The sequence below is a fragment of the Thamnophis elegans genome, chromosome 16 (assembly GCF_009769535.1).
Source record: "Thamnophis elegans isolate rThaEle1 chromosome 16, rThaEle1.pri, whole genome shotgun sequence".
Taxonomy (NCBI): Eukaryota; Metazoa; Chordata; class Lepidosauria; order Squamata; family Colubridae; genus Thamnophis; species Thamnophis elegans.
This window is the reverse complement of record NC_045556.1, coordinates 34,874,509-34,897,937: the sequence shown is the minus strand read 5'-3', so window position 1 is coordinate 34,897,937 and position 23,429 is coordinate 34,874,509. Positions and strand designations below refer to the sequence as shown.

Below are 23,429 nucleotides of genomic sequence, written 5' to 3'. Positions count from 1 at the left end.
TCCGCGAGCCGCTTTGGGCTCTTTCGTCTCTTCATTTCACAAGATATTTGGTATTTGGTATTTATTAATATTTGTATGCCGCCCTTTTCCCTGGGGGGACTCAGGGCGGCTCACAATTCAGAAGGAGGGGGAGACAAACCAAGTTACATATAGGACAGTACTTCGTTAAAAAACACAACATTCATACTATTCGGGTACGGTGAGGTCTTTAGCCCCAGGCCTGTCAGGACAGCCAGGTTTTAAGGGCTATGCGGAAGGTCTGAAGGGTGGTGAGGGTACGAATCTCCACGGGGAGTTCGTTCCAGAGGGTCGGAGCTGCCACAGAGAAGGCTCTCCTCCGCGTGGTTGCCAGTCGACATTGACTGGCTGATGGAACTCGGAGGAGGCCTAATCTGTGGGATCTAATTGGTCGAGTGGAGGTAATTGGCAGTAGGCCAATATGTTATTTCCTAGTAGATAATCCAGAAAAGTCAGTTTCACCAAAGCGTATCCGGTCAGTTTCCCAAACGCCAAGAGAGAAAGCTTCTAGGTTTATCCTCCTCTGCTTTTCTAGAGAATGCATATTATCCCCAAACAGCCTCCTGCTTCTTGTCAAGACAGGATTATATTGTAATATATTCTACTTGACAAGAAGCCCAACACTGACATGACCTGAAACACCATTAAAGGGACATGTGCAAACTTGTGTTATCTGAGGCAGTCCTCGTGTGATAAGACAGGATTAGCAAATGGCTTGACAGAGTATTTGACTACGTTGTTATTTCAATCCTGTAGGGCTGCGATGGCAAACCTATGGCAGATGTGCCACAGGTGGCACACTGAGCCCTCTCTGCTGGCATGCAAGGCATTGCACGCAGCTCCACAGCGAATGCATGCATGCCTCCCGCCAGCCTGCTGATTTTCAGGTCTCTGCCACGCATATGGGAGATGCGTGCGCATGAAGAGGGGGATGCAGGGGCAGCAATTCCCCCCCACAACTCATTTTTGGTCCCAGGAGGCTTCAGGGAGTCCTGGAGTCTGGAGAAGGCTCTGATGAGGGCTCTGTGTCGGAGGCAGAGAGAGGGCCAGAGCTGTATGCTGCCTTTGGAGTCAGACATCAGTGAGGCAGATGAACGGCTGGGGCCTGTTCCCAGTATGCGCATGAGCAGAGTTGCCAGACGAAGGGAACCGCTAAGGAACAGGGGTCGACTTGGGAGTAAGGCCACAGGTGGACGGTGAATGGCCCCTCCCAGAGGAAATAAAAGAGGAGAGAAAGGGGAGTGGAGTTTGCAGGAGACCATGAGTTTACTCAATTGGTTCGTGACTCTCCGAGACTCCATGCCAAGTTCTGCAGAGATCGGCCTGGCTGCTCTCCAAGCCAGATAAGGTCTGTGACCGTAAATCCTCCCTTGAAAGACTTTGCTGGATGGGGAGGAGCAAAATTCACAGTCAATTAATAAAAGGGGTTTTTGTCGGGACCAGGAGTTTGCTTCATGTTATTGGGAAGCTCGGTCAGAACAGGCAGGGAATGGTGTATTTTTCACGAGAGTTTTAAAAGGCTTTGATGATGTTTTTTTTTCCTCACTGCAAAACTTGTGCCCTTTCCCCCCCCCCCCTTTTCCTCTTTCCCAGCAATATGCCGGTATCCTCTGGGGATGTACGAAGGGTCGATCAGAGACGAGGACATTACTGCTTCCAGCCAGTGGTATGACTCAACTGGACCACAGTATGCCCGGTGGGTGGAATTTCTTCCAAAGTTGGCCTTGGTACAATACTTTGAGTCATCATTCCCCCCCCCCCCCCCGCTTTTGGGCAATGTACACAAGCCACCCAACCAAGGGAGAGGCAGAAGGAATGGCCTTGAGGGAGAGAGAGAAGAGCAGCAACCAAGACATGGTCAGATAAAAGAGGCCAGTATCCAGAGCAAGACAGGCCATTCCCCATTTCTCACACAGATAAAGGGAAGGAGGGGGAAGCTCATGCAGGCTTGTGCAACTCCATTACTAAAGCTTTACAACAAAGTAGTAGAGATTCTCGGTCATCCAGGTCATGGTTGTCCCAAAGGTTGCTTTTTCAAAAGGCAAACAGACTTCGTTTTTTCCCTTGAGGAGATTTCGCTTCTCATCCACGGAAGCTTCTCCAGTTCTGACTGAATGGTGTGGAACGGAAGGATTCAGTCAGAAGTGAAGAAGCTTCTTGGATGAGAAGTGAAACCTCTTCAGGGAAAAAAAAACAAAGAAAACCCAGGTCCCTCTTGAAAAAGCACCTTTGGGACCACCATGGATGACCGAGAATCTCCACAGACATTTGGTTGAGTGGGTCTTTTGTCACCACTGATGATTGGGGACATTCTGGTGAGCCAAGAAACCAAGTTCTTATTCAAGAACCTGTAGCATAATACAGCAGTGGTGGGATTCAGCCGGTTCACACCTATTCGGGAGAACTGGTTGGTAACTTTCCAGGCAGTTCGGAGAACCGGTTGTTGGAAGAAATCTCCTTTTGTTTTTCTCCAATTTACAGGGTTAATCCTATAAGAAAGGCAGGAAGGAATATTCTGGTGTTGTTTCTAGCCTCATCTTTATTGCCCTGCTTACAGAAACTGCCTCTCCGGTTAACCCTGATTACATTGTAAGAGCTAAGGCGAAGCGCCCATCGACGGGAGTGACGTTGAGTTGGCCACACCCACCCAGTCACGTGACCACTGAGCCCCGCCTACCCAGATGGCCATTAGGGCAGAGAACCAGTTGTTAAATTATTTGAATCCCATCACTGCTATACACCCTGAATTCCTCAGACTTTTTGAGAAAGGGGCATAGCATGATTTTGAAGAATCTTCAGTAGTGTCTAAATGGAGATTCTCGATCATCCAGGTCATGGTTGTCCCAAAGATGCTTTTGCAAAAGGCAACTAGACTTTCTAGTTTTTCCTTAAAGATATTTTGCTTCTCATCCAAGAAGTTGAAGAACTAAAGAAGCTTTTTTTTTTGAAGAGAAAGGAAACATCTTCAAGGAAGAGCCGAGGTGGCGCAGTGGTTAGAGTGCAGCACTGCAGGCTACTTCAGCTAACTGCAGTTATGCAGTTCAGCTGTTCAAATCTCACCCGCTCAAAGGTTGACTCAGCCTTCCATCCTTCTGAGGTGGGTGAAATGAGGACCCAGACTGTGGGGGCGATATGCTTACTCTGTAAACCGCTTAGAGAGGGCTGAAAGCCCTATGAAGTGGTATATAAGTCTAACTGCTATTGCTATTGCTAACTGCTAAAAACAAAGCCCAGTTGCCTTTTGAAAAAGCACCTTCAGGGACATTGGCCTACATTGGCCTACATGACACTTGGTCCATAGTCTGGTCCAACCAAGGCTAAGCATGAAAGATATCACAAACCGGATCAAGCCAGGTCAATATTCCCGAGTTAATGGGTGGGGTGAACCTTGCCAACTTGGTTCAATGCATCGCGTCAACCCAGAAAAAAGGTCAATTAATTACAATATATAACAGCAACCATGAAGCTAGTGTCATGTTTCCGAAAGATGCCCATGACAACTCCATAACAAATATGGAAATGCTTTACGAGTTGACAGCTACCGTATTTTTCGGAGTATAAGACGCACCTTTTTCCCCTCTAAAAAGAGGGTAAAAATCTGAGTGCGTCTTATACACTGAATACAGCATTTTTGGCCTCCCGAAACCCCGCCCCCTTTGCAAAAATGGCCGTGCATAGCCTTTAGCAGGCTTCCAGAGTACTCCTGGGAGCTGGGGAGGATAGAAATGAGAGAAAAATGGGCTAAAGGCTATACATGTCCTTTTTTTGACAAAAAAAACGGACCTGTTTTCGCGAAAAATGGACCGTTTTTGGGAGGTCTGCAGAGTGTAAAAATTTTTTTTTAAATTGCCTCTTCAAAATCTTGGTGCGTCTTAAACTCCGGTCCATCTTATACTCTGAAAAATATGGCAGTTCTTGCTCCACAGGGTTCCCAAATTCAAGTTACCCCAAAGATGCTTTTCCGAAAGGCAACTGGGCTTCCTTGGTTTGTTTTTTAATCTTTGAAAACATTTCATTTCTCATCCAAGAAACTTCTTCAGTTCTGAAGAAAAACCAAGGAAATCCAATTGACCTTTGGAAAAGCATCTTGGGGACAACCATGACCTGGATGATGGAGAACCTCCATCATCATTCTTCTAAAGTGGCTAACCTGGTCTTTGGCGTTATGGGTCCTACTGTCCGCCTCCATCTCTTTCTGCCCCCCACGTGTGCTCAGATTGCTCCGAGAAGAGGGCGATGGAGCTTGGTGTCCAGCGGGACTCTTGCAACCAGAAGACGTGCAGTTTCTTCAGATTGACCTTCACAAACTCTACTTCATCACCCTGGTGGGGACACAAGGGCGCCATGCCCGGGCCACCGGGAAGGAGTTCGCCCGGGCCTATCGGATCAATTACAGTCGTAACGGCGAACGGTGGCTGTCCTGGAAGGATCGACAGAACAGGCAGGTAAGTGAGATACGGAGGAGCTGCAAAGAGAAATTGAGCTCTGAAGATACATTTTACCGAAAGCTGTTAGATCTCATTTTCAAGAAAAAGAGGCTGTGCGTGGAATATAGCTTAATTTATTACTCATCCAGATGAGTTCCAAACTTGCTTAACTCCTGCCCGCAAGTCAGAAGTGGTATTCAGCCGGTTCTGACTGGTTCTAGGGAACTGGTAGCGGAAATTTTGAGTAGTTCGGAGAACTGACAAATACCAACTCTGGCTGGCCACACCCCCATCTATTTGCTGCTTCCCGAATCCCAGCTGATTGGCTTGGTCTTCTTTTGTTGCCCTGCACAGGAGAACAGAGCTGGAAAGCAGGTTAGTGGGGTGGGAAGGGAATGGGTATTTTACAGTATCCTTCCCCTGCCATGCCCACCAAGCAATGCCATGGCCACAGAACCGGTAGTACAAAACTTTGAATCCCATCACTGCCACAACTCCTTTGTTGCTTTTCTTTAGCATTATTCTCTACAGTTTGTAAAGGACCAGCCCCTCAGGGGTGAAATCTACCAGGTTCTGGAGAATCGATAGTAGAAATTTTGAGTAGTTTGGAGAACCAGCAAATGTCCATTCCCTCCCCACTCTGCCTGGCCCCAGAGTGGGGAGGGAATGGACATTTTGTAGTAACCTTCCCCTGCCACACCTGATATGCCCACCAAGCCATGCCCACAGAACCGGTAGTAAAAAAATTGAATTTCACCACTGCAGCTCTCGGTTCAGACCTAGTAGCTGTTATGAATGTCCATTGCATAAGCAGACAGGAAAACAGAAAACAAGTAGAGTGGGGAAGGATACTGCAAAATCCCCATTCCCACCCCACTCCAGGGGAAGGATACTGCAAAATCTCCATTTCCTCCTGATTAGCTGAGACTTGGGAGGCAGAGAATAGATGGGGGCGGGGCCAGCCAGAGGTGGCATTTGCCGGTTCTCTGAGCTACTCAAAATTTCCACTACCAGTTCTCTGAACTACTCAAAATTTCCACTACCCGTTCTCCAGAACCTGTCAGAACCTGCTGGATTTCACCCCTGGTTTATGTCTTAGCCTTAGTTCATAGCGTACTTGGCATCAGGGATGGACAAAATCATGCTGGTGATAGGAATGTCGTCAAACGCCTAAGGTAGACTCCAAAAGAATCTCTTGCATCTTAAAATGTACTTAAGGACCTCCCTCCCCCCCAATTCATTCATTCATTGCTTGAGGCAGTAGCCTTCTCCAACTTTCCCAGATGTTTCCAGCTAGGCTGCCTCTACCAGGTAGACTCAAAGCTACCCATCTGTGGGCTTCTCCTTCTCAAGACTCACAATTCTCCAGGTCCAGTGCCTCTAAGATGGCCAAATCCCTTCCAGGTGATCCAAGGCAACACAGATACCTACGAGGTTGTGTTGAAAGATCTTCGCCCGCCCATCATCGCTCGCTACATCCGTGTGATCCCAGTGACGGAGCAGCCCATGACAGTCTGCATGAGAGTAGAACTCTACGGTTGTGTCTGGTCTGGTAAGGACTTACATGTTGATAGATATTCTCAATCATCCAGGTCCTGCTTGTCCCAAAGGTGCCTTTTCCAAAAAGGCAACAGGATTTTCTTAGGTTCCAGCACCCCCTTGAAAACATTCTTCAGAACTGAAGAAGCTTGGATGAGCAGGTCCAAGAAGGTTCCATAGCCATTTGCGCTCTTGATTCGGGTGAGGTTGAAAACTGGCCTCAACATCCTGTGTTTGCTCCTAGGAGACTGCAAGGAGGCCTTCTAGCTTCAAAATGGGGGGCGCCTCCCCCCCTGTGGCCTGTTTTTGCTCCCGGGGGTGGGTGGGTTCAGGAGGCCAAGTGCTGCCTGTCACACACCCCTGGCCACACCCACCATGGCCACGCCCACACACCCAGTTATTAGGACAGAGAACCAGTTGTTATTTGAATCCCACCACTGCATGTAGGCAGAGATGGTATTCTGCTGGTTCGCACCGGTTCGTGAGAATGGGTAGTGGTGGCGGCGCAACGCTCCACCCGCCTACCCAGACGTCATCACGGACCTTCTGCACATGCGCAGACATGCACACTCCCACCACCGAACTGGTAGTGAAGAAAAGAGGATACCGTTACTACGATGTCCTTCTCCTGATGCTCAATAATCTCCTTTCCTAGATGGCCTGGAGTCCTACAGCATGCCCGAGGGGGAAACCATGGTGGACTCTGGCAATCCTCTTGTTTATCTAAACGACTCAATCTACGATGGTCACCAGGAACGAAAGTAAGAGGGAGCCAAGTTCAATGTCTTCCTTGCCTCTCCATTTATTGCTCTCGTTAATGTAATAATGCAATACAGTTTTCAAATGTCCCCTTCCCGCGCGCTACCTTATCTTCGTTTCTTTGTACCAAAACCAAAACAGTCACACAGTCAAGGCTATCTCATCCATTGCGACAGATACTTTTGTGGATCCACGAAACTGCCGCTTAAGGGATGCTAATGTCCCTTTTCATCCACTTCGTTTTAAGTAAGATTATAAACCACCTTGCAGAAGGACATCAAGGTCCATCTTACCGATAGAGGGGAATATTTGTAGCTCAGGGTTGAATTGTGGAGTCCTTGGTGCTCTCTGAGCGTGGTGGTTTTCTTGTAGATGTTTCATTACTCAACTAGGTAATGTTATCAGTGGTAGAAAGGAGGAAGAGGAGGAGGAAGATGATTGTGGAGTCCTTGGTGCTCTCTGAGCATGGTGGTTTTCTTGCAGATGTTTCATTACTCAACTAGGTAATGTTATCAGTGGGAGGAGGAGGAGGAGGAGGAGGAGGAGGAGGAATATGACTGTGGAGTCCTTGGTGCTCTCTGAGCTTGGTGGTTTTCTTGCAGATGTTTCATGACCCAACTAGGTAACGTTATCCCCCATCTCTCACTTTTCTACCTACTTTGCAGATTCAGAAAAGGCTTCTTAATCCTCCAATTTCAGTAGTGCGCAAAGTGCACGTTGAGCACGCATGCGCATGAAGTGAACTGGTAGCAAAGCGAACCGTTAGCAGACTTCAGAGAATTTCACCCCTGATTAACATTGATTATCCATTTCTGAACCCAGAGCTACCTTTTAGGTAGAACATCAATCCCTATCCCGAGAGGGAAGTGGACAAAACCATAAAGTCCCAACGTAGTATATCTATCGTCTAGATAGCACCTCCAAAACTTCTTCTGACTGGGTAATGCTCTCCTGCCAGGCTCCTCTATGGTGGGCTGGGCCAGCTGACAGACGGTGTTCTGGGACTGGATGATTTCACCAAGAGCCACCAATACCGGGCGTGGCCAGGCTACGATTACATCGGCTGGAGGAACGACAGCTTCCGCAACGGTGTGGTGGAGATGGAGTTCCAGTTTGACCATCAGAGGAACTTCACCTCCATGAAGGTAGAATCTTCTCCTGGTGAAACATTTTTGATGCCTGTCTTCTTGCAAAGGTTAGGTTAACCCTAGGTAAAAAAGAAATTCTTATGAATATACTTTAATGATGTGTACTAATACCACAATTATACAGGTTGAACATATATAGTTAGCCTGATAGTTATTAGGATAATAATATAAACAGATATGAAGAAGTGGAATATTTAGACTTTAAATGAGGATACTATTAAATGTGTATAAAAATATGACTGGCAGTGAAAGGCTAGAATCGAATAATGGGCGATTAGAAAAAATATACCTATATTTTGAAGGATGAAATTTAGAAGTTAAGGGAAATATGATAAAAAATATGATTAGCAGTGAAAGGCTAGAAACAAATAAGGGATGGTTAAGAAAAACATATATGTATTTTAATCTAAATATGTAACCAATAGTAGAACAATATGGATCGAAGGACTGGAAAGAATATGAAAATACATATTTTAAATATATAATCGATTGTAATTTGTTTTTAAAATTGTATGCTCAGGTATTGAATAATGAAAGAATAGATGAAATTTTTGAATTAACCAAGAGACATATAAACAATATAACATGTCTGAATATAAAAGTGAACTGGAGGATGGAAAAAAGTTAAAATAGGGACAGAAGTAAGAGGGGAATAATGGTTTGTGTGTATTAAGATAGATAAAAGAATAGATGGAAGGTTTAGAAATGAAGGGGAATAGTAAAAGGCATGTATAAATAATATGAAATAATGCAATGGAAAGGAATACTTAGGAGTAATAAGACTATGTCTATGTGTATTGAAATGTATGATATCCAGGTATCACACTATCCACGCATTTATATGTATAAATAATATAAAATAAAAGCTTGATCTTTACAAATATTTAGACTGTCGATATTTCAGAGGGATGTACCACTTCCCGCAACAGAAAAGCCAACATGGCTACCTGACGGTTGCCATTTTTCTCTCCCCGCCGCCGCGCAACTACAGGTCCATTGCAACAACATGTTCTCCAAAGGGGTGAAGATCTTTGAAAGGGTGGAATGTCTCTTCAAACCACAGTGGGTCACCGAGTGGGACCCGCAACCTGTGGGCTTGAGCACCGTCTTGGATGACAAGAATCCCAGCGCGCGATTCGTGACCGTTCCCTTCCACCACCACGTTGGCAAAGCCATCCTTTGCCATTTCTACTTCGCCGATACCTGGATGATGATCAGCGAGGTCTCTTTTCAATCAGGTGAGCACCCGGGGTGGGTGGGTCGGGAGTGTCAACCAATACCCTTGATTTGCAGCGTGGCACGGATTGTCGACTGGCCGCCTAGCAGTTCAAAAGCATGCAAATGTGAATAGATAAATAGGTACCACTTCGGTGGGAACAGTGGTCTGTGAAGCCACATAACCCCAGAAATGACTTTGGACAGTGCTGGCCTAGAAATGAGCAGGGGCCCTTACAGTCGGTCACAACCAGTGGACTAAAATCCCCAGACACTCCTTTTATCTCTCCCTCTTCTGCACCACTCTCTAGTCCAGGGATGGTGAATCTTTTCGGCACCAAGTGCCCGGTTTTCCCAAGCCTTCCCCTCCAAAAAGCATGTAGTGGGTTTTTTAAAAAATTTTTGACTGCTTTATATATATTTATAAGAAATGTTACACACTGCCGAGACTCATTTCTTGTGAGATGGGTGGATATACATATAGGATGGATAGATGGATAGCAATAGCAATAGCAGACTTATATACTGCTTCGTAGTGCTTTTACAGCTCTTTCTAAGCGGTTTTATAGAGTCAGCAGAGATAGATAGGTAGGTAGGTAGGTAGGTAGGTAGGTAGGTGGGTGGGTGGGTGGGTGGGTGGGTGGGTGGGTGGGTGGGTGGGTGGATGGATGGATGGATGGACGGACGGACGGACGGACGGACGGACGGACGGACGGACGGACGGACGGACAGATAGATAGATAGGAGATATATATATATATATATATATATATATATATATATATATATATATATATATATATATATATATATATATATACCACTATATATATACCACTATATATATACCACTATATATATACCACTATATATATATTTATTTATCAGCACAAATAAAAACACACACACACACACACACACACACACACACACACATACACACACACACACATATATATATATATATATATATATAGTATAGTATATATATATATATATATATATATATATATATATATATATATATATATATATATATATATATATATAGTATATATATATAGTGTCACAACCCCTGGTATGCCCAAATATGGGAGAAAGCATACTGCTTCCTTTCTCTGTCTATCAGCTCATCACAAGAGACCATCACGACAGAAAGCCATTATTTTTACTGTTGCCTTTGTTATGCAACACAAATGCAACACAGAAACACACACACACACAACATAAACACACATATATATATATGTATATGGAGAGGGAGAGGGAAAGGGGGAGAGAGAGAGAGAGATGATAGGATAGATAGATAAGATATAGAGATAGGTAGGTAGGTAGGTAGGTAGGTAGGTAGGTAGGTAGATAGATAGATAGATAGATAGATAGATAGATAGATAGATAGATAGATAGATAGATAGATAGATAGATAGACAGACAGACAGACAGACAGACAGACAGACAGACAGACAGACAGACAGACAGGGCAGGTATAGATAGATAGTAGCACTTAGACATATACCGCTTCATAGTGCTTTTACAGCCCTGTCTAAGCGGTTTTCAAAGTCATCGTATTGTCCCCCAAACAATCTGGGTCCTCATTTTACCCACCTCAGAAGGATGGAAGGCTGAGTCAACCTTGAGCCGGTCAGGATTGAACTCCTGGCAGCTGGCAGAATACCTGCATTTCTGCATTCTTACCAGATTCAGATTCAGATTCAGATTGTTTATTTGTATGCCGCCCTTTTCCCTGGGGGGACTCAGGGCGGCTCACAATCCAAGGGGGGGCGGGGGAGACAAACTTTTACATATAAGACAGTACATGATTAAAACGCAACATTCATACCATTCGGGCAGGTTACAATCTTTAGCCCCAGGCCTGACGGGATAGCCAGATTCTAAGGGCTGTGCGGAAGGTCTGAAGGGTGGTGAGGGTACGAATCTCCACGGGGAGATCGTTCCATTGGGTCGGGGCTACCACCGAGAAGGCTCTCCTCCGCGTGGTGGCCAGTCGGCATTGGCCAGCAGATGGAACTCGGAGGAGGCCTAAACGATGAGATCTGATGGGTCGTGTGGAGGTGATCGGCAGTAGGCGGTCTCTCAAGTACCCAGACCCACTACCATGGAGGGCTTTATAGGTGGCAAGTAGCACCTTGAAGCGTATCCGGAGATCGACAGGTAGCCAGTGCAGCTCGCGGAGGATAGGTGTTACGTGGGTGAAACGAGGTGCACCCACAATCGCTCGCACGGCTGCATTCTGGACTAGCTGAAGTCGCCGAATACTCCTCAAGGGCAGCCCCATGTAGAGCACATTGCAGTACTCCAGCCTAGAGGTCACAAGGGCACGAGTGACTGTTGTGAGAGCCTCCCGGTTCAGGTAGGGGCGCAACTGGTGCACCAGGCGAACCTGGGCAAATGCCCCCCTGGTCACAGCTGATAAATGATGTTCGAAAGTCAGCTGTGGGTCCAGGAGGACTCCCAAGTTGCGGACCCTATCTGAGGGGTATAATATTTGACCCCCCAGCCTGAGAGATGGAATATTTGCCAAATTAGTGGGAGGGAAACACAACAGCCACTCGGTCTTGTCCGGGTTGAGCATGAGTTTGTTGGCCCTCATCCAGTCCCTAACGGCTTCGAGTCCCTGGTTCATCACGTCCACCGCTTCATTGAGTTGGCACGGGGCGGACAGATACAACTGGGTATTGTCCGCATACTGATGGTATTTTATCCCGTGCCGCCGAATGATCTCGCCCAGCGGTTTCATGTAGATGTTGAAAAGTAGGGGAGACAAGACCGAACCCTGCGGCACCCCATATGTTAGGGGCCTAGGGTTCGATCTCTGCCCCCCAACTAACACGGACTGCGACCTGTCCGAGAGGTAAGAGGAGAACCACTGCAAAACAGTGCCTCCCACCCCCACCTCTCGCAGTCGTCGCAGAAGGATACCATGGTCGATGGTATCGAAAGCCGCTGAGAGGTCAAGGAGAACCAGAATGGAGGCATGGCCTCGATCCCTGGCTCTCCAGAGGTCATCGGTCAATGCGACCAAAGCGGTTTCTGTGCTGTAGCCAGGTCTGAAGCCGGACTGGAATGGGTCAAGATAGCTAGCTTCCTCCAAGGCCCGCTGGAGCTGGAAGGCCACCACCTTCTCAACAACCTTCCCCACAAAGGGGAGGTTGGAGACTGGACGGTAATTGTTAAGAACGGCTGGATCCAAAGATGGTTTCTTCAGGAGGGGTCTCACCACCGCCGCTTTAAGTGCGGGGGGAAAGACCCCCTCCCGAACAGAGGCAGAGTCAACCTTGAGCCGGTCAGATTTGAACTGCTGAATTGCAGCTAGCAGTCGGCTGAAGTAGCCTGCAGTGCTGCTGCACCCTAACCACTGCACTACCTCGGCTCATGAATGTGGAGAGAGAGGGGGGGAGGGAGGGAGGGAGAGAGAGAGAGAAAGAAGGAGGGAGAGAGGGAGCAAGTGAGAGAGAGAGAGAGTGAAAAACATACAGATTCCTCAGTCTAGAATTGATATATTGAGATAATGCCTTTCTCCCTTTCAATTCTTTAGTCAATATGGATGCTTCAGATCCAATCCTGGTTACTTCTGCATGGAGTCCCACCACAGAGTCCTATCCATCATCAGAGAGACCAAACACAACACAGGGGACTTTGGGTAAGAAGCCAGAGAGGCAAATAATTTAGAACTTCTCTGAGCAGGGGGACCGATGGGTGGGCCTATTTTCAACCCTTTTATTCTAGACTAGCCAATAACCCGGCATTGCCCAGGCACTTATTTATAGGGGGGAAAATGTCCAGACCAAATGTAATTTCTAATGTTGGATTTTCCCGCTTACCAGAGGGAACCCCCTTGTAGAGTACTGTGAAGCCATTACCATGGCAACTCCACTGCGCCGTACAGTAGAAACCATTTTGCGGCAGTACAGTAGAAGCCATTTGAAGGCACAACAGGCTTTATCGTAACAGAACACACACCCCAAGGGGTGTTAGGGGTGTCTTACCCCATCCACAATATTATTTTCCAGAGAGTAAGTCATCTGTGTACCAAGTTTGGTTGTAATTGCTCCAGGCATTCCAGAGTTATGCTGGAACACACACAGACGCAGACACACACATTGATATATATTGATTTGGACTGATCAACTATAAACGTTTTTTATACAGGGAACACCATCCTAGCTTCCATCAGTCCCAGGGTGGAGCAGAAGGCAGAGGACTCCAACTCTTCTAGTCTGGTCGGCTGTCTTGTGGCCATCATTCTTCTCCTTTTGGTGGTTATCATCGCCATCCTGTGGAGACAGTACACTCAGAAGCATCTGGAGACGGTACCATGCACCCCTCATTGAGCTACCTAGACCTTTCTCAAGCTTCGGAGAAAGAACAGTTCCCAGTGTGGGTCGCTGTTGCTTACAAGATCTCTCAAATGATCTCCGTAGGCTCCCCGGCGAATCCTGGAAGAAGATGCCACGGTGCGTCTCTCCTTCTACAGCTCCAGAATTGTCAACGGCCAGACACAGATCTACCAGAACAACCCCACCTATGAGAGGGTCTTCCCCTTGGATCTGGAATACCACCAGCCTCTCACCCTCCTCCAGAAATTGCCAGAGTTATCTCAAAGCGCCGAAGACTCGGGTAGGGAAGCTTCTATTGTTGTTGTTAGTTGCGAAGCTGTGTCCAACCCATTGCGACTCCCTGGACAACGTTCCTCCAGGCCTTCCTGTCCTCTACCACCCTCTGGAGTCCATTGAAGCTCACGCCGACTGCTTTAGTGACTCTATCCAGTCACTTCCTTCTCTGCCTTCCCCTTCTTCTTTTGCCCTCCATCGTTCCCAGCATTGGGCTCTTCTCCAGGGAGTCTTTCTTCCTTCTCATTAGGTGGCCAAAGTCTTTGAGTTTCCTCTTCAGGATCTGGCCTTCTAGAGAGCAGTCAGGGTTGATCTCCTCTAGGACTGGCTGGCCGGATCGCTTCTACTGTGGTAGAGTTCAAACAGCACATTCCACTTGAGTTGAGGTCTCCGTGACGAGCGTGTCCATGACTTGGTGATGATTGTGGGTTCCAGATCATGGTTCTACTTGACCAGAGTGGACTAAGAGCAGGTGGGATGAGGAAAATCCTCCCTGCAAGAACTTGCTCTAATTGAAAGCCGCGCATAGAGAATGGTTTTTTCTTACAAGCTTTTCCTTGAGTAATTTGCACGGGGCGAGGCCACAGTCACCACTAATGAATGGGTCCAGAGAGGGTAATGGATGGGGAATCCCGCTTTCCCTCACTTCCTTCTCTCCTGCTCCTCCTCTTACTCCTCTTTTTTCTTCTTTTCCACTCATTGCGGCTTTTCTTTTCCAATTTTCTCCTTCCTTTTTTCTGCCTTCCAAGATGCCTAGTTTCTCTCTTTGGTGAGTTTTGGTTACCAGATCAATTTGCAACCCCAGTGATCTGATGAGGTTGTCCTCTGGGTTTTTGCAGCAGAGTGAATCTCGATAGATCTTTTTCGTTTGCTTGTTTGTTCCTTCAATAGCAATAGCAATAGCAGTTAAACTTATATACCGCTTCATAGGGCTTTCAGCCCTCTCTAAGCGGTTTACAGAGTCAGCAACTTGCCCCCACAGTCTGGGTCCTCATTTCACCCACCTCGGAAGGATGGAAGGCTGAGTCAACCTTGAGCCGGTGAGATTAGAACCGCTGAACTGCAGATAACAGTCAGCTGAAGTGGCCTTCAGTACTGCACCCTAACCACTGCACTACCTCGGCTCCCTATGTCAGCCCCACCAGATAGACAAAACCATGAAACCCACCCCTCCGGAAGACTGGAATTACCGTATTTTTTCGGAGTGGGTTGCTGCCGGTTCGCTTCACGCATCCGTCCGTGCGCAGTTGACTGCAAATTGTCCTGCACATGCAGAGAACATGAAAAAATTACTATAAAACATGCCGGCAATGGCAGAGGTGACCGGGGAACCAGTTCAGGGGCGTGACCAGCCTGGGTTGCTGCCGGTTCTGTGATCAAGCCCAAAATACCACTACTGGTTCGCCTGAACTGGTGCAAACCGGTAGCAACCCACCTCTGACTCCCCCCCACAAAAAAAGAGGGTGAAAATTTGGGTACATCTTATACACTGAATTTGCCCCCCCCTCTGCCCCCCACCTTTTGGCCTCTGCCTCCCAGCGACTTGCCTCCTTGCAGCAAACAGCCTGTTTCAGTTTCAGCACAGCCTGGTTAGCACAAATAGCTGATTGTCGGTTGGATCGGCCTCCCAACCATCAGCTGTTTCAGGCTGCAGGGATTGCCATTGTCTATTGTCGCCTCCGTGCACCCCATTTTCAGCTTCCGCATGTCCCATTTTTGGCTTCTGCACGCCCCATTTTTCGTCTGGTCTGGGCGGTGGGGATGGGAATAGACGGAAAATGGGGAGTGTCCTAAAGGAAAGGGAATGGCTTTATTAACTTCAAACATTCATCTATCTATCTATCTATCTATCTATCTATCTATCTATCTATCTATCTATCTCTATCTATCTATCTATCTATCTATCTATCTATCTCTGTCTATCTGTCTGTCTGTCTGTCTGTCTATATCTATCTATCTATCTATCTCTATCTATCTATCTATCTATCTATCTATCTATCTATCTATCTATCATCTATCGTCTGTCTGTCTATCTATCTATCTATCTATCTATCTATCTATCTATCTATCTATCTATCTATCTATCATCTCTGTCTATCTGTCTGTCTGTCTGTCTGTCTGTCTGTCTGTCTATATCTATCTATCTATCTATCTATCTATCTATCTATCTCTGTCTATCTGTCTGTCTGTCTGTCTGTCTATATCTATCTATCTATCTATCTATCTATCTATCTATCTATCTATCTATCTATCTATCTATCTATCAATCATCTATGGCTGTGTGTGTATGTTCCAGCATAACCCGGGAACGCCTTGAGCAATTTCAACCAAACTTGGTACACAGATGACTTACTCTCTGGAAACAAATACTGTGGGGATAAGACACCCCTAACATCACCTGGGGTGTGTGTTCTGTTAAGATATAGCCTGTTGTTGCCTTCAAATACTTCTACTGTACTGCTGTAAAATGTCTTCTACTGTACAGCACAGTGGAGTTGCCATGGCAACGGCTTCACAGTACTCCACAAGGGGGCTCCCTCTGGTAAGGGGCAAAATCCAACATTAGAAATTATGTTTGGTCCGGAATATAAATAAATAGCCCCACTGTATAAATAATTTCCCAGGCAACGCCAAGTTATCGGCTAGTTGTTGATAAAAGCCTGAGCTACTCTGAATGGCCAGGAATGGTCAACGGGAGATAGGTCTACAATCAAAACACCTAAATAAGTTAATTTGATAGCAGACTCAGAAAATTTCATCTTTCATATGCCCAGAAAGTTTGAGACTTTCAAAAAGGAAGTGTCCGATTGGAAGCGCCTTCAGAATCTTTTTCTAAAACTCTCTTTGCCTGGCCCAACGGAGCAAGAAGAACCTCCCAAATGAGTTGCGTAGGGTTTTGACCATGACGTTGGTCCAAACCCATTTTGTCTCCCTTGGTCTTCCAGCCTGCAGTGGCGATTACGCAGAGCCCGACGTCACCAAGTGCACCCCTCACCAGGGATTCCAGAATAACGTCCCCCATTACGCTGAGACGGACATCGTCAACTTGCAAGGGGTGACAGGAAACAATACCTACGCCGTGCCAGCCATCACCGTTGACTCGTTGACCAAGAAGGACATCTCCATCGCTGAGTTTCCCCGTCACCACCTGCAGCTCAAGGAGAAGTTGGGAGAAGGACAATTTGGGGAGGTGAGTACATCGAGAAGGACAGGGTGGGGAAGTGAGTAGATCATATTTCCCACTCAGTAACCCAAGGAGATGTAGGACACTTCATTGGCTGTCCATCAATCGGTTAGGTTGAACTCTGGAGATACTTTGTAGCGTAGCCTAATTTTTGTTCTCATGGGTTGGCTCTTCACATGGACAGGTCCACCTTTGTGAAGCTGTTGGTCTTCTGGAATTCTTGGGTCGTGCCGCTTCTCCAGAAAGTTCCAGCCGGGCAATTTTGGTGGCCGTGAAAATGTTGAGAGCGGATGCCACCAAGACAGCCAGGTAAGCTTCAGTGACAGCATCGGTCAAGTCCTCAAGGATTTGAGGAGGTCTCATTCCAGTCTTTTGTGCATTGCTGTCTATCATCTCACAGTATGGCCATGTAGAAATGGTCCTATGTCATAAGAAGGGATATTCTGGTTCAACCCTATCTAGTTGTCCAACTTCCTCTACAGTTGGACAAAGAACCAACAATCCACAGCTCCTCCACACTGGAGCCCAGATAGCCCTCTGTTGTGATTGCATTAATTGTGATCATTTAATTAGACTAATTAATTACTTGCATGAATCAGGAGGCTGAGATCCCAAAGCATGTGGCATCAATACTTGGCCCTGGATCAGAAATATGCTTCTTTCCCCATAAAGTCAGAACACCGATGTCTCTCGGCTGTTCTACACAAAACGTTTGGCCTTCTATCCTTCTTCTACATTTAGGCAAGGAAAACCAAATACACAGGTACAGTATAGGTGGTACCTGGCTCAATAGTAGTGACTGTGAGAGGGATCTTGGAGTCCTAGTGGACAACCATTTAAATAGGAGACAGTTTTAGGCTGCATCAACAGAGGGATAGAATCAAGATCATGTGAAGGGTTAATGCCACTTTATAAGGCCTTGGAAAGGCCACACTTGGAATACGGCATCCAGTTTTGGTCGCCACGATGTAAAAAAGATGTGGAGATTCTAGAAAGAGTGCAGAGAAGAGCAACAAAGAGGATTAGGGGACTGGAGGCTAAAACATATGAAGAATAGTTGCAGGAACTGGGTAGGTCTAGTTGAATGAAAATAAGGACTAGGGGAGACATAATAGCAGTCTTCCAATATCTCAGGGGCTGCCCTAAAGAAGAGGGAGTCAAACTATTTTCCAAAGCAGGACAAGAAGCAATGGGTGGAAACTAATCAAGGAGAGAAGCAATTTAGAACTAAGGAGAAATTTTCTGACAGTTGGAACAATTAATCAGTGGAACAGCTTGCCTCCAGAACTTGTGAATGCTCCAACACTGGACATTTTTAAGAAGATGTTGGATAACCCTTTGCTGGAGTGGTGTAGGGTTTCCTGCCTAAGCAGGGGGTTGGACGAGAAGACCTCCAAGGTCCCTTCCAACTCTGTTAGTCTATTCTATTCTATTCTATTCTATTTTATTCTACTCCACTCCACTCCACTCCACTCCACTCTACTCTTCTACCCTTCCTAGGAACGATTTCCTAAAAGAGATCAAGATCATGTCCCGTCTGAATGACCCAAACATCATCCGTCTGTTGGGTGTGTGTGTGAAGGACGATCCTCTCTGCATGATCACCGAATACATGGAAAATGGGGACCTTCACCAGTTCCTCCTGCAAAGACAGAGCAGAAGCACTTTCACACGTTCCAGCAACGTTCCTTGTGTCAGGTGACAGAGGGGAAGGGGAAGAGTTGGCCTAAACTAGAATTGAGAACAATAAAGGTGGGATAAAACTAAAGAAATAAAGGAATGAAGAGGCATTAAAATGCATGCTCGGTGGATGTGCCCTTCTGAAAAAATCGATTCGGCTTTGCAGCAAATTCCATTTTAGGTGTAGACTTCCTTTATTCATTGCCACCAAAATTTCCAAGGTCAGTTAAGGACTTCAGAACTGGTTTCTAAGGACTTTGGGGGAGATGACAATAAAGTTTGCATTTCATCTAAAAGCTGGTCTTTGGGATGCAAAGTTTGGGGTTGTCTCTGTACAAGAAACCAGGAGGTCTATGTCACCTGAGAATGATCTACTTGTTGGTGGAATCTATCGCATTGATGATGGACATCAGTGAGATCTTCGAGATTCCTTGCCTGATTCTTGGCGTTGACTCTTCTTTCCTCAGCAATCTCCATCTCTTGCTCATGGCCACTCAGATTGCTTCTGGCATGAAATACTTGGCGTCCCTCAACTTTGTCCACCGGGATTTGGCCACACGCAACTGTTTGGTTGGAAATAACTATACCATCAAGATTGCTGATTTTGGCATGAGCAGGAATCTCTACAGTGGTGATTATTACCGGATACAAGGCAGGGCTGTGTTACCGATCCGTTGGATGGCCTGGGAGAGTATTCTGTTGGTAAGAAGATGGAATTGTAGGCCAACTAAAATTGTGTTCTTCTCCTTGTTTCTTTTCCTTCTTCATCGGTCATTATCATCTCATCTCAATCTCCTTCTCTACCTTCCTCTTCCCCTTATCCTTCTTCTCTTTCTCCTTCCCCTCATCCTTCTCCTTCTCACTTTTCTTCTCAATCATCTCCATCAATCATCATCATCCTGTCTCTATCTCCTCCTCCTCCTCCTTTTTCTTCTACTCATCTTCCTCCTTCTTGCTTTTTCTTTTCCATCAAACATAGTCATCTTGCCTCCATCTCCTTCTCTTCCTTTCTCCTTCTCCTCTCTTTTCCTTCTCCTCCTCCATCATCATCATTAACAACAACCATCTTCATCCCATCTCCTCCTTGCTCTCTCCTCCTCCTTCTTCATCATCATCTCTTCTTCTACTCTCCTTTCTTTGTTTAGAAAGTTAGCAGCAATACTTTACTTTGAAAACTCTTCTAGCCAAAGAAGTCAGTATTAAGAAGTTCTAATTCACCTCCTAGATGGTCCAGAAACTAATAGTCCTGTCTACTTAAAAATGTTTCAGATGTAACTGACCATGCCTGGAAATCTTCTTGAGTGATTGTCCAGGAAAGGGAGAATTACTAATCAGTTTGAATGTGCAACAAATGGGCTAATTAACATCCAATTAATGAAAAGCCAGCAAGTAGAAGAACAGACTTCATTTCCTTTCTTTTCACTGAGTTGTGATCTCCAGGGCAAACCATTGCAAACTCAGGATGTATGAACATTCCTTCTTAGAATTTTTAGCAAGAATCGCACTGAATTAGATGCCTGATGTCCAGCTACTTGGAGAACATTCAGGGTGGTGAAGATTAAGAGAGGACCTCCTAGCAGCTCCTCAAAGAGGAACAGACATGATCCAGAACTGGTAGAGACTTTCAGTCACCTGCGACTGTTTTTTTTTCCCCTTTAGGGAAAGTTCACCACCGCCAGTGACGTATGGGCCTTTGGTGTGACATTGTGGGAGATGTACACCTTATGCAAAGAGCAGCCATATAGTTGGCTTTCTGATGAACAGGTTATTGAGAATACAGGGGAATTCTTCCGCGATCAAGGCCGACAGGTAGGATCCCTCAAATCAATTAATTATACAATAATACAATAGCAGAGTTGGAGGTCTTCTAGTCCAACCCCCTGCCTAGGCAGGAAACCCTATACCGTTTCAGACAAATGGCTATCCAACATCTTCTTAGAGACTTCCAGTGTTGGGCATTCACCACTTCTGGAGGCAAGTTGTTCCACTGATTAATTGTTCTAACTGTCAGGAAATTTCTCCTTAGTTCTAAGTTGCTTCTCTCCTTGATTAGTTTCCACCCGTTGCTTCTTGTTCTGCCCTCAGGTGCCTTGGAGAATAGCTTGACTCCCTCTTCTTTGGGGCAGCCCCTGAGATATTGGAAGACTGCTATCATATCTCCCATAGTCCTTCTTTTCATTAAACTTAGACCTACCCAGTTCCTACAACTGTTCTTCATATATTTTAGCCTCCAGTCCCCTAATCCTCTTTGTTGCTCTTCTCTGCACTCTTTCTAGAGTCTCCATGTCTTTTCTACATCGTGGTGACCAAAACTGAATGCAGTATTCCAAGTGTGGCCTTACCAAGGCATTATAAAGTGGTATTAACCCTTCACGTGTTAGTGTTGTGTTAATGTTATGTTGGATGTTCTTCTTTCCTGGGATTGTGTTCTGATTTAGGCTTCCCAAGAGCAGAAAGCCGACTCCTCGACTCTCGATAAAACCCCTTTTATTTAGGTTAAAGGGAATTCCTCTCCAGATCTATCACACAGACTGAGGGGAGGGAAGGAACAGGGTTAATGGTCAGCAATAAAGCAAGCAAAGCATAGACTTGACTGTCTGTGAGATTTCCTTAAAATGCTCTAATTGATTCATGAGCATCAAGCCAAGGCTCAATACAAAAAACTTTACTAGGAGCCCCATTAGGCAAAATTTGTTCGCAGTCAAGCCTCTGCTTTGTTTGATTCATTGCTGACCTTTACCCCTGTTCCTTCCCACCCTTCAGTCTGTGTCATAGATCACATTCCCCTATAAGTTGCACCCCTCCCAAGCTGGCTGACATCCGACTCCAGCTGACAATATGCATGGAATACACTCCCCTCCTTATCTCCCATGACAATGCTGGGAGTTGACAAGACCAGGTGGCGGATGCGCACAAGTTTCCGGGGCTTCAGCGCACGCACACACATTCCGGTTTAGGCACTTGGTGCCGAAAAGATTTACCGTCACTGATCTAGGTAGTCGTGAATGGCCTTTCTGAAATAAATTAAAAATTGACAGTGAAAATAATTAATCAGTGGAATGGCTTGTCTCTGGGGATGAGGTTTCCATGGGTAGACTGGACCTCCATCTGTCCAGAGTGGTGTAGGGTCTCCTGCTCAAGCAGGGGGGTTAGACTAGAAGACCTCCAAGGTCTCTTTCATCCCTATTATTCTATGTCTGATGAAAAAGGGGGGAAAATGGACCTCAATTAATTCCAAAAATCTCTTTGTGACATCCTTCTGCTCTTCTGGTCCACAGGCCTACTTGTCCCAGCCGCCTCTGTGTTCGAATCCTGTGTTCTCCTTGATGATGAAATGCTGGAGCCGCGATATCAAGGATCGCCCCACTTTTGAAGCAATCCATCTGTTTCTCATCGAGCAGATGGATGGAAGTATCGGACCTATATGAGAATGTGGGACTGTTGAAAGACTACTGTAGCTGGGCCAAAGGTTCTCATGTCGTTGTTTGACTCCCTCTTTCCTGTGGACAAGACCAGGTGAAGTCAGATGAACCACCAAAGTCACCGTTGAATGACTTAGTCTTGAGATGTCTTCAAGAGACTAAGGGGAGATATGGCCCAAGCCCCTTTTCTGCTGGCTGGGTTGATTTTCCCATGTTGATGGCCAAGTAGGTGTCCACTGGCATCTCTTCGATCTAGGACCTGGGGAAAAAAAGCCCTCTTGGCCATGTGGCTGGTGGCCATCCTGAGAAGAAGCATGGCACCAAGTTGAGGAGACTACATCACCTTGGCGAGAAGGATCCATATTCTGCATGGCTTTCTCCATGGGGGCATCTTGGAAAGCTGCTGCTTTTCTCAGCCACGGTTCAGAGGGCTGAGAAAACGAACATCTCATGGAATAGTTTTGACTTCTTTCCTTGAAATATGGAGAAGGCCTTTTGCCTCTGCTTTGTCCCTCGTTCCTAGCTCTCAGCAGAATCCACTTGTCTCCAGAACGGAAGACAAATAATGTTCCATCTCTTTGGAAGAGTCACCTTCTTGGGATATCGGTCCACCTTTCCTGAAGACCATGTTTGATGCATCCTGTGCAGTGGTGAAATTCAACATTTTTTACTACCGGTTCTGGGGGCATGGAGTGGCTTGGTGGGTTTGGCTTGGTGGGCATGGCAGGGGAAGGTTACTGCAGAATCTCCATTCCCACCCCATTCTGGGGCCAGCCAGGGGTGACATTTGCTGGTTCTCCGAACTACTCAAAATTTCCACTACCGTTTCTCCGAACTACTCAAAATTTCTGCAACCAGTTCTCCAGAACCTGTCAGAACCTGCTGGATTTCACACCTGATCCTGTGGGACCTTGGCCTCCTATTTTCTGTCACACCACCAACTACTATCTTTTCTACCTTTCAATCAAATTTGGGGAGCTGATGGATGCTTGTGACTGCCGATTCACCAAAAAGGGGAGACGTGTGAAGTTTCCCACACTGGATTTACGACTTTTGTGGAGAGCAAAACAAAAATGAATGTCAAGATTGATAGTTAGGCCTTCTAGATCTCAACAAATTGTTTACTTTGGGGGGGAATGGCATTATCATAGAAAGGCTTAATCGACACTGTGATTAATACCAAGATGAAATGGGTCTTGGGTAGCCCAAAAGGACTGATATTCAAATCGCGCTATATTGCAAGTTGTGAAGATGCCAAAGAAGTCACAGCCCACCTCAGAACATCTCAATTTTGTTTTTCATCCAGCGTTTCTATCAGTCTTTATTTTAAATCCCTTAAAACACCTGTGGCTTTCATTCCTAGGTTTTTTAAAAGGTTGAAAATTAGCCAACTGGGTTTTTCTAGC

General features: G+C 46.1%; 1 protein-coding gene across 2 annotated transcripts in view; it reads left to right on the top strand.

Moving 5' to 3' along the window:
- Positions 1–22,736, top strand: part of LOC116519552 (discoidin domain-containing receptor 2-like) — a 32,341-nt gene extending 9,605 nt beyond the window's left edge. The window contains exons 3-17 of one of the 2 annotated variants that reach the window (XM_032233474.1): positions 1,612–1,714; positions 4,235–4,463; positions 5,850–5,997; positions 6,640–6,745; positions 7,702–7,888; positions 8,883–9,129; positions 12,663–12,767; positions 13,277–13,437; positions 13,549–13,744; positions 16,683–16,927; positions 17,106–17,230; positions 18,422–18,619; positions 19,069–19,303; positions 20,261–20,410; positions 21,880–22,736. In XM_032233474.1, the coding sequence (XP_032089365.1) occupies positions 1,612–1,714; positions 4,235–4,463; positions 5,850–5,997; positions 6,640–6,745; positions 7,702–7,888; positions 8,883–9,129; positions 12,663–12,767; positions 13,277–13,437; positions 13,549–13,744; positions 16,683–16,927; positions 17,106–17,230; positions 18,422–18,619; positions 19,069–19,303; positions 20,261–20,410; positions 21,880–22,029 (2,585 nt within the window). In that variant the 3' untranslated portion in view covers positions 22,030–22,736. Of the gene's footprint in view, positions 1–1,611; positions 1,715–4,234; positions 4,464–5,814; positions 5,998–6,639; positions 6,746–7,701; positions 7,889–8,882; positions 9,130–12,662; positions 12,768–13,276; positions 13,438–13,548; positions 13,745–16,682; positions 16,928–17,105; positions 17,231–18,421; positions 18,620–19,068; positions 19,304–20,260; positions 20,411–21,879 lie in introns of those variants that run through there. The other variant, XM_032233475.1, reaches the window with a different exon arrangement.
- The last annotated feature ends 693 nt before the right edge of the window (positions 22,737–23,429 follow it).